The 17145-nt window shown below is 46.2% G+C and overlaps 1 protein-coding gene across 1 annotated transcript in view; it reads right to left on the bottom strand.

Annotated features, from left to right (window-relative positions):
* The window catches only part of hibch (3-hydroxyisobutyryl-CoA hydrolase), a 162344-nt gene that overhangs the window by 124950 nt on the left and 20249 nt on the right, over positions 1–17145 (bottom strand). The window contains exons 3-6 of the mRNA XM_033023764.1: positions 14787–14924; positions 9763–9847; positions 8219–8299; positions 4483–4535 (exon numbers count right to left, since the gene is read on the bottom strand). Of these exons, the coding sequence (XP_032879655.1) occupies positions 4483–4535; positions 8219–8299; positions 9763–9847; positions 14787–14924 (357 nt within the window). The remainder of the gene's footprint in view (positions 1–4482; positions 4536–8218; positions 8300–9762; positions 9848–14786; positions 14925–17145) is intronic.

The following is a 17145-nucleotide window of genomic DNA, read 5'->3' as shown; positions in this document are numbered from 1 at the left end:
GGGAGGAGGGGTGGGGGGAGAAGGAGTTGGAGACACTTTTAAGAAGCCAGACAACTTTTAATAAAGTTTAGCGGGCATTTAACATTACCGGTCGGTTTTCCTTGGTCCTGAAAACTCCAATGAGCCAATTAAAATGCCCGGTCAGCAAAGGTGATTGCCCTCGACTGTCTGTAACTACATAGCGATCCCACTCCACTGCACTACGAGTTCAAGATACAAGATACATTTATTCGGCACATGTGCCAGATGGCACAGTGAAATGAAATTCCCATACAGCCATACAATAAAATAAGGGACACAACACACTATAGGGTTTGACATAAAACATCCCCACACAGCAGAATCAAAGTTTCCCACTGTGTGGGAAGGCACCAAAGTCAGTCTCTTCCTCCACTGTTCCTCGTGGTCAGGGCCTCCCCGTGCCCTCCGCAGTTTCCGCTACGGGCGGCCCGATGTCCAGGACCGCTCGCCGGGGTGTTGTAAGTCCGACGTCGGGGCTGCGGGACGTCCTCAGCAGCGTGGACACCAGAGTCGGCCCCCTCTTACCGGAGTCGGCGGCTTCCAAAGTCCGCAGACCGCGCCGGGTGGAGACTGCTGCTGGAGACCCTCTGCAAGGCGCCCCAGGACTCCACGATGACGGTCAGCTCCGCCCGCGTTGGAAGCTCTCCGCACCAGAACTCCACGATGTTGGAGCAACGGCTCAACGCTTCGGAGCTCCAAACGGCGACCCAGGTAGGCATCGCCCGCTCCGCGGTGACTCCAGCGCTGCGCCGCCGCTGTAGCAGCCCTGGTCCGGTTCCCGGTCCCCGGCAGGAAAGGCCGCTCCGATCCAGCTGGTAGGCCGCGAGGTGGGGGGCGAAGACGCGACTCGGAGAAATAGTCGCGTCCCCGCCAGGGAGAGACTGGGAAACGGTATCCCCCTTCCCCTGCCCCCCTCCCCCACATAGAAAAGTCAAAGTTTCCCCCTAAAACAGACTTTGGACTAACTGAGAATTTAAAAAAAGAACCATGCCGACCAATATTTACTCGCGGAATATTTATCAGCATGCTGAAAATGTTTTCTCGACCAAACTGAGGCCGCGAGTATGCGGGAACTTCCTGCGAGCATGAAGGAGAGTTCCAGTGACCTCCTAGGACCACGAGTCGACCATGCTGCGAGTTTGAGTCGAGAGCAAACTCTTCTAAACTCGCAAATTAGGTCGCCACAGTGGGACAGGCCCTTTACTCAGAGTAGGTGAATCGAGGACCCAGAGGACATAGGTTAATGTGAAGGGGAAAAGATTTAATAGGAATCTGAGGGGTCACTTTTTCCACGTAAAGGGTGGTGGGCGTATGGAACAAGCTGCCAGAGAAGGTAGTTGAGGCTGGGACTATCCCAACATTTAAGAAACAGTTAGACAAGTACAGGATTTGGACAGCTTTGGAGGGATAGGGACCAAACACGGGCAGGTGGGAACTAATGTAGCTGGGACATGTTGGCCGGTGTGGGCAAGTTGGGCCTGTTTCCGTGCTGTATCACTCTACGACTATGACAAAAGAATTCATACAAATTCATATTAGTAGAACTAAGTACGGAGGACTGAGAATAATCTATGCAAGCACACAATGTCAAAAATAGAATGTGATTCTCATGTGGATATCAAATACTATTTTTACTTCGCTGGAAACAATAAGGTAATCGTGTAGGTATCAGGTTAGTTCTGAGGTTTGGAACAAATTATTAAAAAGGGAGGAAATTTAATCTGGTCTTTCACTAAAATTAAATGGCCAGGAACTGCATAATACATCAAGGCTGTGCTTTTTACAATGTTAAATTGCTTTTGTACAATGCAGAATGTGAAAAGGTTATGGTGATTTGTGGGAACATTTTAATATTAGGGAGGGGCAAGAACTGTCCTTAACTCTCAGAAATTAAAATAATCCATAAGGTCATTAATAGGAGTAGAATAAGGCCATTTCTCCCCATAACCTCTGACACATGCACTAATCAAGAATCTATTTATCTCTGCCTTAAAAATACCCCCTGTCCTGGCCTCCATAGCCTTCTGTGGCACAGAATTCAACAGATTCACCACCTTCTGACTAAAGTCATGACTCCTCATCTCCTAAACGAACATCCTTTAATTCTGCTGCTATGACCTCTAGTCCTAGACTCTCCTGCTAGTGGACACATCCTCTCCACATCCACTCTATCCAAGCCTTTCACTATTCTGTATGTTTCAATGAGGTCCCCCCTCATTCTTCTAAACAAGTACAGGCCCAGTGCCGACAAACCTTCTCATTCCATGCCCCATTCCTAGAGTTTGGGAAGAGTAGCGGGTAAAGTCAACTCATTCACCCTCTGCATCCCGCAAAACCAATTCAAAATTATCAAAAAACTCAATCTAGTTATAATCTGCATCATCTCTGGATGGATCCATTCCATTGGCATCTGTTCAACTTTACAATTTTCTGATCTTTAACAAACATTGTCCAAATTGCAATATTCTTGTTTTGAACCTCACAAAAATAATATAAATAACAATTGTTCAAACAGGTTTAAATTTTGTTTTAATATCATCCACGGTTTTTCGTTAAGCGTACTATTTCTGAATTCTCTACTTTTGTTTCCACACCTTTGGTGACCGGTGAAGTACAGGTGAACTATTCATCTCCAGCTAGCTCCAGACCACCAGCCTCAGATGTTTTGCCTCCTAGCGCACAGTATAATGTTGTGATGTATTCTCAGCCCCACTTCCATGACACCCACTTTAATAGTGAAAGTAAAAGCAAAGTCCACCAAGATTGCTCAACGTCTCCCTCTGGTGGTTATTCAGACAGACAACGGCATTTTAACACTGCAACGGAAACCAAACAATTCTCAATGTGTAGGAAGGAACTGCAGATGCTGGTTTAAACCAAAGATAGAGACGAAATGCTGGAGTAACACAGCAGGACAGGCAGCACAAACGGAATGGATGCATTCCTTCTACCAGAGATGCTGCCTGTTCCGCTGAGTTACTCCAGCATTTTGTCTGCAAATAATTCTCAAGCCAATTTGTTTTGCTGTGAACAAAATGTAACTATTGGCTCAATGGTTCTTTATTATCACACGTGCCAAGGTACAGTGAAAATGTATACAGATCAGTAAGATTATTGACATGCATAAGTACAATCCACGATTATGTACAGAGTGCATAGAAATAGCCCAGAGTCCGCATGCAAGTATTGCCAATTTTTGGCACCATTTTTGAAGTCCCAGCCGTAGCTCGACATAAAAGCCCGTTGCAGCCGTCGCCATGATACGGATCGTCCCACAATCCGTCGTCCATCTCCTCTCCCAGCCGCCTTCAGCCTTTGTTTCCCCGATTAAATAGAGAGTCCACAGAAAGAGCCCACTGAGTCCATCTGCAAGGGTCGCCAGGTTTGGACGCCATTTTTGAAGTCTCAGCTCCAGCTGGCCATAAAGGCCTGTTGCAGCCGGCGCCTCCATCCAGATTGTCCCATGAACCATCATCCCTCTCCTCTCCCGGCCACCTTCAGCCTTTGTGCCCCGGGAACGCCTCCCACAGCTGAGCTGAAGGGCGCGGATGGCAAGACCCCTAGTTCTCCTGACTGGCCCTTTGTCCAGCATCCACCGCCTCCCTCCACCTCCTCTCCAGTTCCCGGTCTTTGAGGGGGGGGGCGAGCAGGAGACGAGCCTCGCACTTCAGGCAGGCCTCCGGTTCCACAGCGGGCCAGCTAAACCTACTGTGGGTTTAGGGCCACGGACCATCGGGAGTTCTGTTTTACAACTGTTAACTTTGTTTAGAAACTACATTCTCTCGCAAACAGCAAGATGTTGACATGTACGTTAAAATGTAACTAATGCCAAAATCTTGATGAAGATCATAAAGACACTTGGATACAAGCAGTATTGGTGATAGTGAATCATGCCAGTTTGCTTGAAAACCCACATATGGTTTAGGTTAGTTCAGAGATTCAGCGCGGAAACAGACCCCTTGGCCCACCGAGTCCATGCCGACCAGTGATAACTGCACATTAACACTACCCTACACACACTAGGATACATTTACAAATATTTACATTTATAATTATACCAAGCCAATTAACCTGCAAACCTGTACGCCTTTCGGGTATGGGATGAAACCGAAAATCTCGGAGAAAACCCACACAGGCCACAGAGAGATCGTACAAACTATGTGCAGACAGCACCCACAGTCAGGATCGAACTCGGGCCTCTGGCACTGTAAGGCAGCAACTCTACCGCTACGCCACCGTGCCACCCAATATAGATCTATTTTATGGAGGCATATGGAAATAAGATAAATATTTATGACTAGAACTGTTTGCTTAGTGGGAGTCTGAACACCAAACAGATTAATTTGCTACATCCGGCTTATTCCCGTGGTAACTTCTACGTATTTATATATCTGACCACACAACACGTCCCTCAAGTACAAAAGTAAATAACAAAGTCAACAAAGATGAAAATAAACTTACTCCTCCCATCATTATTCCGTCAACAAGGGCAACATACGGTATCTGGCAGCTTCCTGTGGAAAATAGGAATAGACGATATTTGAATTTTCTATTATTTGGAATTGGCAGCAAATACTTAACAGTAATTAAAATTCACAATTTATTCAGAAGAACACAAGCATAATTAAACACTAATCAATCCCATTGAAGTAGTTGGCATTAAGGTAGACATAAATGCTGGAGAAACTCAGCGGGTGCGGCAGCATCGATGGAGTGAAGGAAATGGGCAACATTTCAGGCCGAAACCCTTCTTCAGACTGATGCATTAATCTTAAGCAAGGGTTACAGAGCAGAGGCAGGAGTAACTACAGAGGGTATTAATTCAGGACAGCGGCTATAAGATTTTTTTAATAACAAAGGTTGAAAGGCAACTTTTAAGTTTGGATGTCTTTGTTAAAGCTGTGAGAAATCGTTGGGCTAAATTTTGTCCTGAATCAACTTGATTATGTTGCCTCCTTCTCCCTTTACTCCGAAGGTGATCCCTCAGAATCAATGATGACTTCTCTTCCCCCAGCGTTTCTGAGATGAGGAAAAACTTTTCACCCAGAGAGTTGTGAATCTGTGGAATTCTCTGCCACAGAAGGCAGTGGAGGCCAATTCCCTGGATGTTTTCAAGAGAGAGTTAGATTTAGCTCTTGGGATAACGGAATCCAGGGATATGGGGAGAAAGCAGGAATGGGGTGCTGATGGGGGATGATCAGCCATGATCATATTGTATGGCGGTGCTAGCTCGAAGGGCCGAACGGCCTACTCCTCCATCTATTTTCCACGTTTCTATGTTTCTGAGGTGGTAACACAGCAAATGTGAGAACCACAGAGGGGGGGGGGGGGGGGGGGGGTGGCTCGACAAAATAGGCGACTGGGAGTTTGGGATACAGTGGCGCTCCTTCCTCCTTCATAGGACCATTACAGGCTCCCATCAAAGGGATTCGAGGTTCTCCACCTCATTCCAAATGCTCCTTCATCATTTTGTGTGGTCGTCTGCCAGGAGTTCCCATGAGTCAGTGAGGATGTTACATTCTGTGAACAAAGAACAAAGAGCAAGAGGAACTCAGCAGGCCAGGCAGCATCTGTGGAGGGAAATGGACAGACGTTATTTATGAACATTTTGGGACACTTCAGTCTGAGCTTGAATAGATGCTCATTGACCTGTTGAGTTCCTCTAGAACCTTGTTTCTTGTTCAGGATGTCAGGATACGCAGTCTCTTGTGCCTCCGGGATGTTACACCTTTTACAGAGGAGGTTTTGAGCATTTCCTTGTATCTTCTCTTCTGTCCTCCTGTTAGTTTCTTCCCATTACAGAACCTGGAGAGTTGGGACCTGGCGCTGCGAATGGGCATTTTGACACATCCATCCATACAACTACAGGGTGTAAATTAAGCCTCACAGGTGGGGGTTGCTGGGGAGGAGACACTGACATCGGTTCACTTCTCCCGTTGAATAGATTTGGAGGATTTTATTGAGACAGCATTTGTTGTACCCCTCTGCTGCATTGAGATGCCACCTGCGGATAGACTTCCAGTCCTAAAAACACACTTCCAAACACCATATGGAGTAGGAGTAGAATTAGGCCATTCGGCCCATCGTCTACTCCGCCGTTCAATCATAATTCAATCATGTTGGGCTTCCTAACGAGATAATTTAAGTATAGGAGTAAATAGGTCCTTCTGCAGTTGTACAGGGCCTTGGTAAGACCACACCTGGAGTGCAGTTTTGGTCTCCTAATTTGAGGACGGACATCCTTACTATTGAGGCAGTGCACAAGGTTAATCCCCGGGATGGCGGGACTGTCATATGAGGAAAGATTGGAAAGCGACTCGGCTTGTATTCACTGGAATTTAGAAGGATGAGAGGGTATCTTATAGAAACATATAAAATTATAAAAGGACTGGACAAGCTAGATGCAGGGAAAATGTTCCCAATGTTGGGGGGGTCCAGAACCAGGGGCCACAGTCTAAGAATAAAGGGAAGGCCATTTAAAACTGAGATGAGAAAATACTTTTTCACGCAGAGAGTTGTGAATTTGTGGAATTCTCTGGCACAGAAGGCAGTGGAGGCCAATTTACTGGATGAATTTAAAAGAGAATTAGATAGAGCTCTAGGGGCTAGCAGAATCAAGGGATACGGGGAGAAGGCAGGCACGGGTTACTGATTGTGGATGATCAGCCATGATCACAATGAATGGCGGTGCAGTCTCGACGGGCCAAATGGCCTCCTCCTGCATCTGTTTCTATGTTTCTATAGCAGATCTATCTCTCCCTCCTCACCCCATTCTCCCCATAAACTCTGACACCTGTACTAATCAAGAATCTATCTCTGCCTTAAAAATATCCACTGACTTGGCCTCCACAGCGTTCTGTCGCAAAGAATTCCACAGATTCATCACCCTCTGACTAAATAAATTTCTCCTCGTCTCTGTCCTAAAAGAACATCTTTTAATTCTGAGGCTATGACCTCTAGTCCTACTCTCCACATGGAAACTTCCTCTCCACACCCACTCTATCCAAGCCTTTCACTATTCTGTATGTTTCTTCTAAACTCCAGCGAGTACAGGCCCAGTGCTGATAAACGCTCATCAAATGTTAACCTACACATTCCTGGGATCATTCTTGTAAACCTCCTCTGGACCCTCTCCAGAGCCAGCACATCCTTCCTCAGGTATGGTGCCCAAAATTGCTCACAATATTCCAAATTCGGCCTTACCAACACCTTATAGAGTCTCAACATTACATCCCTGTTTTTGTATACAAGCCCTCTTGAAATAAATGCGAGCATTGAGTTTGCTTTCATTACTATCGATCATACTATGCTTCCTTTCATGAAGCCAATTCTTTATCCAGTTAGCTACCTCTTCCAGGATCCCATGAAATGTAACCTTCCAGAGCAGCCTAACATGCAGAACCTTATCAAAGGCCTTGCTGAAGTTCATACCGATAAAAGGACATATAGACAACATCTGTGGCCTTGCAATAATGTCCGTGCAGAATAGTATCATCACCCCAACAATATTTTCCCCTCCACAACAGCATGGTCACACATAAAGAATCTGGACCAAATGTGTGGTGACAAGTGGGAGTGCAATATAAAGTAAAGAAGTTCAAACTCCGGGAAAAGTGATAATGCCTGGAGAGAGGATACTTTTCTCGGTCCAAAAAAATAAGACAAAGGGTGAAGTTAGTAAATAACCAGGGTGGCACAGTGGTGCAGCTGGTTGAGTTGCTGCCTTGCAGCGCCAGAGACATGGGTTCGATCCTGACCTCAGGTGCTATCTGTGTGGAGTTTGCACGTTCTCTCTGCGACCGCGTGAATTTCCTTCGGATGCTCCAGTTTCTTCCCACATCCCTAAGACGCAGGGGCTTGTAAGTTAATTTGTTTCTGTAAAATTCCCCTAGTGTGAAGGGAGTGGATGAAAAAGTGGATTAACATAGAACTAGTATGAACGGGAGGCGAGGGGATTAATAAGTTAAATGGCCCCTGGTGTGTAGCGAGTTGATGAGATAATGTGTTAAAGCAGAGCTAGTGTGAACGGGTGATCGATGGTCGGCTTGGACTCGGTGGGCCGAAGGGTCTGTTTGAATGCTCTATGTCTGAACTAAACTAAAAAAATCAATCAGAATGAGGATCGAGAAAATCCATAACAGCGGCTCCTCGTAGACACTCGAGCAGCAGATGGATTCCAGTACGATAGTTTACATACCGATTGCATTGTTTAGAATATATTCCTCTCTGAAGAAATCTTCAGCCAGTCTGTCTCCAACTTTTCCTGCCTCTGTAACGGCTGAAAGGAGAAAAGACAAAATCAAGCAGGGCACCAAGGAGTTACTAAAGAGAATGCAAATTCTTCCGTCATCCAATAAAGCAATCTGGTCCTTCTATCGCAGAACATGGATTACGCTTGATCTCTAACAGCTGTCGCTAAAATGCAAAGCTACTGATTGCTGGGTCAGTTTCCACTTTCATGAAACTCAGCATTTCTGCTGATGGCAGAAGCCATGTTTTAATGAGCAAACATCAACAGGCAGTAAATTCTGAACTGCAGGCACATCAATGTGTTTCAGCAGCAGCTGCTGCCCACTGGAAGTACAGTAAACCCTCGTTGTATCGGATCATGGGGGGAGAAATGGTGTCCGTTATTGCTGATTGCTTGCCATAACCGGGTAAGATGGATAAATATTAACTTGCCTCATCCATGGCCGGTGGATAGAGGTTCCACCTTCTTGTGGGCAAGTTGAGCCGAAGGACCTGCTCCCACGCTGTATCACTCTAAGTGCGACGCCTGGGTTGCGGGTTAAACCAAGGGGGAGTTTACAGGCCGGGAAGCCGCAGAGTCACCGCTCTCCCACACGCTGTGCGGTAGGGAAGGGCCCGGTACTCACGCCACCTTCATGCTGCTCGCTCTCTCCGCACCCACGACCGGCAGCTCACCCCATAGCGCCAGCTCACCGGGTAACCAACGGGAATGGTTGAGGGGGCGGTGCATCGAGAGCCTGGAGCCGTTACCAGGCAACCGAGGCACACGTTGCGAGGGCGACGCAGGTGCAGCTGCATCCAACACCCCGGGACCTCACTCTGTGGCAGCCGCTGCAAACCCGGGCCCAATGCAACGCTCGCCAACAGTGTTTTACTGCTCACTCTCTCCCCGCCGCTGCTCAATGCTGCTCAATGCTGCACTGTGCAACGCCCACCAACCCACCACCGCAAATGTACATCTCGGTCCGCTACACCCAAAATCCATTATAAAGAAGTCCGTTATAACAGGGGTAGACTGAATGTGCATTGGCATAATAAGACAACTTTTCTTTTGAAATGAACACAAGGAACTGGTTTACAAAAAAAGACCCCAAATGCTGGAGTAAATCATTGCGTCAGGCAGCATCTCTGGAGGATATGGATTGGTGATATTTTAGGTCTGATCCCTTCTTCAGACATTGCCTATCCATGTCCCTCAGAGATGCTGCCTGATCCGCTGAGTTATTCCAGCACTTTGTATCATTTTTTTAAAAGTTAGTAAACCAGCAGTGGCCATAAACATGCACCTCAGCTAAATTTGATAAGCAGGTCTCAGTGAGTATTGACAGAATAAAACTTGAAGGTAGGCGGTGTGATTTGGCAGTCAGTGTGAGCCCCGACCTTATTACAAATATATCAGCAGTTTGTGATTGTATGTGTAGAATTTGTAATATACACTGTGGGGCTTAAAATGCCAAATAACGTACAGAGTGAATGCAGCCTGACTCTTACCTCTGATGTCACCCCCAGCACAGAATGCCTTTTCCCCTGCGCCTTTGATGATTACCAATGAAGTTTCATTGTCCTGCTCCCATTTCTGTCACACAAACAAAGTTCAAACTGAATTAAAGAAAGGTGGAGCATTAATTCATCCTATTAATCTGCCCGGGGACTGGGCCACTGGGCGTTTGATTGCCTGCTCCACACTCATTAATGCAAACGCACTCTTGCATGCAAATCATTGATCTTATTCGGCTGGCTGTGCCTGCCATCCCAGAATAGAGACTCAGTTGTAAATGACAGAAAGTCTATTAGGCACAAAGACACAGTCACTAACAATCAGTGTCCTGACCCGTTGGTAACTACTGACCGATTGAAACCAGCATTCAAAATTAAAACATGCTGTGGTGAGTTTGGAAAGGCAAGACAACACCCTTCTCTCCATGCCCCTATGCACAAAAGCACGCTTGTCTTTGCCAGTGAAGAATCAGATGGTGCACTTGCAAGGACTAGGTGACAGGATGCAAGCGAGTCGCAGAAATGCTCTTGGAACTGGCACAGATTCAATGGGCCAAATGGCCTCCACCTATCTCGTACATAACTGCAAAGTATGCTCTCTTTAAGTAAAGGGAAGCAGCCATGACATTTATATAGTGTGTTTCCTGCAGGATAACACTCCCAAAGCATTTTGCAAAAACATCATCAAATCAAAGCGTGGAGCTGCAGAGGACCTGAGGGAGGGGCGATCCAAAACTTGGTCAAAGAGTTTTAAGAAGGGTCTCCAGGAAAGAGGGGGAGGTGCACAAGCCCAAGTGTTAGGGATGGAATTCCATTCCTTAGATGCTGATGCACTAAACTTGGGAGTGGGTGGAACAAAATACACAGGATGATGAGTGACTGAGTCTCCATGGTTACGGGGATGGAAGGTGGGAGACACAAGGCCAAGCTCTGAAAAGGACACACAATATGGATTTCAAATTGAATACACAAGTGTTTTCAAGGGACCGGCAAGGTCAGGGATGAAGCACAGTGGCGTGTGGCGCGGATGAAGATACTAGCAACAGACTTCCAGCTACACTGAATATTAAAGGAAGCCGTTGGTGGACTCGGGAAATGGCCACCACAGAGGGGGTGAAGGCAAGGATGAAGGAATCAGCAGAGAGTACTCAAGTGGAGGATGTTTCTACATTCAGACAACTGTTGGGTGGCACGGTGGTGCAGCTGATAGGGCTGCTGCCTCGCCGCTCCAGAGACCCGGGCTTGATCCTCATCTCGGGTACTATGTGTGCGGAGTTTGCAGGTTCTCCCTGTGACCACGTGGGTTTCCTGCGGGTGCTTCAGTTTCCTCCCACTTCCCAAAGACGTGTGGGGTTGAAGGTTAATTGGCCTCTGTAAATTACCCCCAGTGCACAGGGAGTGGGAAGGTGGGATAACATAGACCAAGTGTGAACGGGTGTTTGATGGTCAGCGTGGACACCATGGGCTGAAGGGCCTGTTTCCATGCTCTATCTCAAAACCAAACTAAACTTCGAGGCGGTGGAAAGATTGGCCGAGGTTTTGAATTCTTAGCTGTGGATGGGGTCACAAATGTTCGCAGAAGCCGCCCCCATGTTTGCAAACATTGTAACCAAACGACACACCAGGCAGACAGAAGAAGGGTGTAGGAAGAAACTGCAGATGCTGGTTTAAACCCAAGATAGACACAAAAAGCTGGAGTAACTCAGCGGGACCGGCAGAATCTCTGGTGAGAAGGAATGGGTGACGTTTCCTATTCCTTCTCTCCAGAGATGCTGCATGTCCCGCCGAGTTACTCTAGCTTTTTGCGTCTATCTTCAGACAAAAGAAGGTAATGGAGACCAGAGATAATGGTGAAGGAGAGTAGTACTATACAGGCCAATCTGACGGGAGGGATTTAAACACGCCATTGCAGTTTAGGGGGAAGGCCTTTAAGAGAAAAGCAATGGAGTGAATTCATTCATTCATTCATCATCGTTGTTGAAAACATTAGCGACACAGTGGTGCTGGTTTCCAACGGGAACTGTGACAGACGCACCACACGTCTCTGTCCTCCAGTTCCTGCAGACTTCCGCCACTGGAATTATAGGATTTTAGTGTGTGTGTGTGCTTTATCATCATTCCTTACAATGCCGTGTACGACAGTGATCACAACTTCTACTGAAGTGTGGATGGCCGTTGGCTCGCTAGAAGCTCATCCGCCCTTTGACAGGTCTTGTTTTTGGTCCTGCTGGGGGTCCACAGCCCCCTCCTCACTTGGCAAACCAGGTGGGGGAGACGGTTTAGTCGCCGACTATCCGACCATGGAGTGGGTAGCGCGGGATTACATGGTACCCGTGGCGGGGGTAACTCCCCCTGACCTGGCCTGTAAAGCTGTATAAATTACTTGTGGAAGCAGTGATCATGGAGGTCGCAAACCCAGAGAAGGAATGGTGAATATGGTCAACTGATATGGAGGGAAGATTAGACACAAAATGCTGGAGTAACTCAGCGGGTCAGGCAGCATCTCTGGAGAAAAGGAATAGGTGACGTTTCGGGTCGAGATCCTTCTTCTTCATGGAGGGAAGGTGGATGATCAGTAAGAATACAAGGATGAGAGCGGAAAGGAAGTTCTATGGCCAATACAACCTATCCCAAAAAGAGTCAGACTTGATTAATAAATTGCTGTGCATGTAATCCAAAAGGACTTTTGGTGAATAATGTGACACTCTTCTCTCCACTTTTCAGAAATAGCATTGATTCACACCATGGAAATATTACTTTGAGTCTAATCCATATCTGACTGTATATGTATCGACTTTTAAAAAGTAATTAAAAAAGTGGCAATTTACATTTCCTCAAAATGTTTGATTTTCACACATTGATAAAGCTGAGAGTCAAAATTATGTGTCTCCAGAAATATACATATTCAGTGTCTCTGACGTCTCCATTTCTGTCAGTGCAGATGTGTACTATAAATGACAAACCAATCACATCACATTAACACACTCCATCTAAAGCTATTACATGAAGCCAGAGAAGCAAAATATCATGTTCCCATTATCTCGCAATCACCTCCTCCCACATCTGTGGATGCACAATCCAGAAATGGCTCATAATTGTGGGCTTTGCAAAATTGATTTTTTTCCACGGAAGAGCATTTTAAAATTGAACAACATTTTCCCTGTTATTTTGCCAGAGCTTTAGCAATATGAACATTATCGAGCACAGCTATGAAGAAAATCTCAACCCTGCTGTTAGGTAATTCTTTGAAGGAGAAAAGAGTAGAATCGAAGCAGTGGCTTGAAATGAAGGCAACACATGGTCCGGGGTTAAAATGAAAGAGACACTGAGTTGGGCACTATAATTGTTTCTTGTACTAAGCTGTGGATGACAGATACTCTCCAGCTCAATGGTCAGGGAACGCACCAAAAATAGGACGGACACACAGTGACATACTAATGCCACAATGCGTCCGCACCACCCCCCTCCCTCCACTATACATTTCACCAATATCACAACCTGCATGTGTGAATGGGGCAGTGGGTAAAGTAGACACGAGGAACTGCAGATGCTGGTTTACAAAATAAGTCATGAGAGTGCTGGGTCAGGCCGCAGCTCTGGAAGACATGGATAGGCAACATTTCAGGTCAGTACTCTTCTTCAGACTGATTGTAGTTGGGGGGAGAGGGGTTGGTGGGGGGTGGGGGGGGAGGGGGGGGCGGGAGGAGTTGAAGAAAGCCAAGAAAGAAGTGGGAGTGGAACAAGCCCTGGCAAGTGATAGGTGGATAGTCAAGGGGCTTTTTATTGGCAATGAATGCATAAAGGCTGGAGATAAAGGGAAGGAAAAATGGGGGGGGCAGGATAGTCAGAGAAGGGGGTGCCATCTCATGGGGTACAGAGAAGAACAATAAAATGGGGTGGGTTATTGTCTAGAATTGGAGAATTCAATGTTCATGCCATTGGGTTGTAAGCTACCCAAGCCGAATATGAGGCGCTGTTCCTCCAGTTTTCATGTCAGGACAGAAAGTCAGTATGGAAATGGGAAGGGCAGTTAAACTGATTAGCAACCGGGAGATCTAACAGGCTTAGGTGCACCGAGCGCAAGTGTTCAGCAGAAAGGTCACCTTGTCCACGCTTGGTCTCGCCGATCTACAGGAGGCCACATCGGGAATGCAGTAGCTAAAGTTAGAGGAGGCTCACAGGAACCCCTGTCTCACCTGAAACGACTATTGGGGTCCCTAGGTGGATGTGAGGGAGGGGGCCTAGAGACAGGGGTTACATCTCCGGCGGGGGTTGCAGGGGAAAGTATCAGGGGAGGGTTGTGGTGGGAAGGGATGAGTAAACTAAGGAGTTGTGGAGGGAGAGGTCTTCACGGAAATTGGAAATGAACCAGTGCTGTCAATTCATGGACAAGAGGGCTGCCATAGAGGAGAAAATAGTGCGAGGGACACAGAGGATGTTTAAAGGAGGCCAAACGGGCAGACTGCATGAGTTCTACATTCTTACATTGATGGGCAACAGCTGACATTCCTTTGAGACGTCATTGCAGGAAAATGGCGATATGGGATTCTTGGATATTTAGAAGATAAAATAAGAGGGAGTACCCTTCATTACAATATCTCTCTCATTTTGTACATAGAAAGGAAACAGAACCGGTAATAATACGTAATTAGTCCTTGCTTATTTTCCCTTTTAAGAGTACTTGTATCACAAAAAATGGCAACCAACCCAATTGCTTAAACAAGTGGAACAGCCGCCTTTGTTTCAACTGCATGGAAAAGTGGCAGATGTGATAATCCAAGACAGATGTTTGAAGGCAGCATTACGTGGAGAAAAAAAGCAGCGATTATAAAAAATATCTGCTTTAGCTCAGAGCAGAGACAGATGCATTCACCGCACTTTTAAGATGAACAGAATAGCAAAGTAGTAAATGTCTCATTAATTCTCCCAATTCAAGGCAGAGAATCATATCTTAAATTTGTCAGTTTATGAACTCACAACATACACAGAGCAACATTTCCCAAACCAGCGACACAAACCTTTAGCTGGGGATAGATCTGTCTGATCATAGAGAGGTTCAATGCATTCAGGGCCTTTGGCCGATTTAGTGTGATTATTCCAGCACATCCAGACTTCATTAAGAGCACTTCCTTTCCCGAATTGGCATTTGTGGACATCTAAGACAAACAGTAAGAAACCAAGTACAGATGATGGTCAAATGTCTAAGCAATGTGGATAGAATTGATTGAAAGATACATTTTGGAAACAGGCCCTTCAATAAAACCCACACTGATAATCCATCACCTTGTCACACCAGTTGCATGTTATCCCACTCTTGCATCCACTCGCTACACACTAGGGGCAACTTGCGGAGGCAAATGAAGCTACAAACCTGCATGTCTGGAATCTGGGAGGAAACCGAAAAACCCAGAGGGGATCTATGTTTGGAGTCGTAGGATGTAGGTGAGGTACTGAACGAGTACTTTACATCAGTATTCACAGAGAAGGACGTGGAGCAAGGTCAGCAAGGTCAGTGCGGAGAATACAAACACGATTACCAGCACATATTCTTGCACCAGATCATGATTTATCGAGTAGAGTATTTATTATCAGCAGAACATCCGTCAATGAATCAGATTCGCTGAACACCTCCGCTCAGTCCGCCTAAACCTACCTGATCTCCCGGTTGCTAAACACTTTAACTCCCCCTCCCATTCCCGCACTGACCTTTCTGTCCTGGGCCTCCTCCAATGTCAGAGTGATGCCCAGTGCAAATTGGAGGAACAGCACCTCATATTTCGCTTGGGCAGCTTACACCCCAGCAGTATGAACATCGACTTCTCTAACTTCAAGTAGCTCTTGCTTTCCCTCTCTCTCCATCCCTCGCCCTTCAAAGTTCTCCGACCAGTCTGACTGTCTCCGACTACATTTTATCTCTGTTTGCTTTGAACAGAGATTTTTTTTTAAAAACAGTCAACTCCCAGATAACAATTCTGAAGAAGGGTCTCGACCCGAAACGTCACCCATTCCTTCTGCAAGAAACCCATGCGGTCACAGGAGAATGTGCAAACTCCACTAAAATTCCAGATGGAACTTGGGTCTCTGACAATGTGAGGCAGCAGCTCTACCTGTTGCACCACTGTGCTGCGCAGTGCTTGGATAACAGAGTGGTAATGAAAAAAGATCAGCATCTAGTTCACAGATTAGGTTACAAGTCAGCCATTGCGATGACTATGAATCTGTCTGACAGCAGAATTAAACGATCATCCTTATTTTGCTCACCCAGAGGTTTCACAACGCATCACAAAGTTGATAGTTCCTTTTGGCTTTCTATGTATGTTGAATTTAACAAAGAAATTCTAAAGATCCCAGTAGCAACTCATCGTCTGGCTGTACCATTTTGCTACTATTTTCTACTGTAACCAAGGGAAATGAGTGGACTAATTTAAAACTGAGAGTCGCTGATAAGTATCCAAGAAAAGCTATTCTTTGTTGCATGAGGGTTTAAGGGAGATTTTATTGTTGTATCAAGCCACAGTTAATGGTGAACAAACTCTGACAGTGACAAAAATAATTTATGCTTCATTTACTTATCAACAGGGAGACAGGGAGTGTGTAACAAGGAACTGCAGATGCTAGTTTAAACCAATGATAGACACAAAAAGCTCGAGCAACTCAGCGGGACAGGCAGTCTGAAAAAGAGTCTCGACCCGAAACATCACCCGTCCTTTCTCTCCAGAGATACTGCCTGTTCCGCTGAGTTACTCCAGCTCTTTGTGTCGAGAGACAGAGAGACAGAAAGACAATGTTGGTGTTTATTATGGTGTTTACAGAGTACTCTGTTTACATATTTGTTTCATTTTGGGATAATAAAGCACTCTTGACTATAAAATAGAAACATAGAAAATAGGAGGAGTAGGCCATTCGGCCCTTCGAGCCTGCACCGCCATTCAATATGATCATGGCGATCCCCACACACTAACTCTATCCTACACAACCTAGGGACAATTTGCAATTATACGAAGGCAATTAACCTACAAACCTGTATGTACATCTTTGGAGAGTGAGGGAGGAAACCGAAGATCTCGGAGAAAACCTACGCAGGTCACAGGGAAAACATACAAACTTCGTACAGACTAGCACCCATAGTCAGGATCGAACCCGGGTCTCTGGCGCTGTAAGGCAGCGGCTCTACCGCTGCGCCACCATGCCGCCCTTATGATTACAAACATAGATATAGAAACATAGAAAATAGGTGCAGGAGTAGGACATTCGGCCCTTCGAGCCTGCACCGCCATTAAATATGATCATGGCTGATCATCCAACTCAGTATCCTGTACCTGCCTTCTCTCCATACCCCCTGATCCCATTAGCCACAAGGGCCACATCTAACTCCCT

This window comes from Amblyraja radiata, chromosome 7 (genome assembly GCF_010909765.2).
Source record: "Amblyraja radiata isolate CabotCenter1 chromosome 7, sAmbRad1.1.pri, whole genome shotgun sequence".
Lineage (NCBI taxonomy): Eukaryota > Metazoa > Chordata > Chondrichthyes > Rajiformes > Rajidae > Amblyraja > Amblyraja radiata.
Note: the sequence above shows the minus strand (reverse complement) of the source record. Positions and strands in the feature narration are given on the sequence as shown.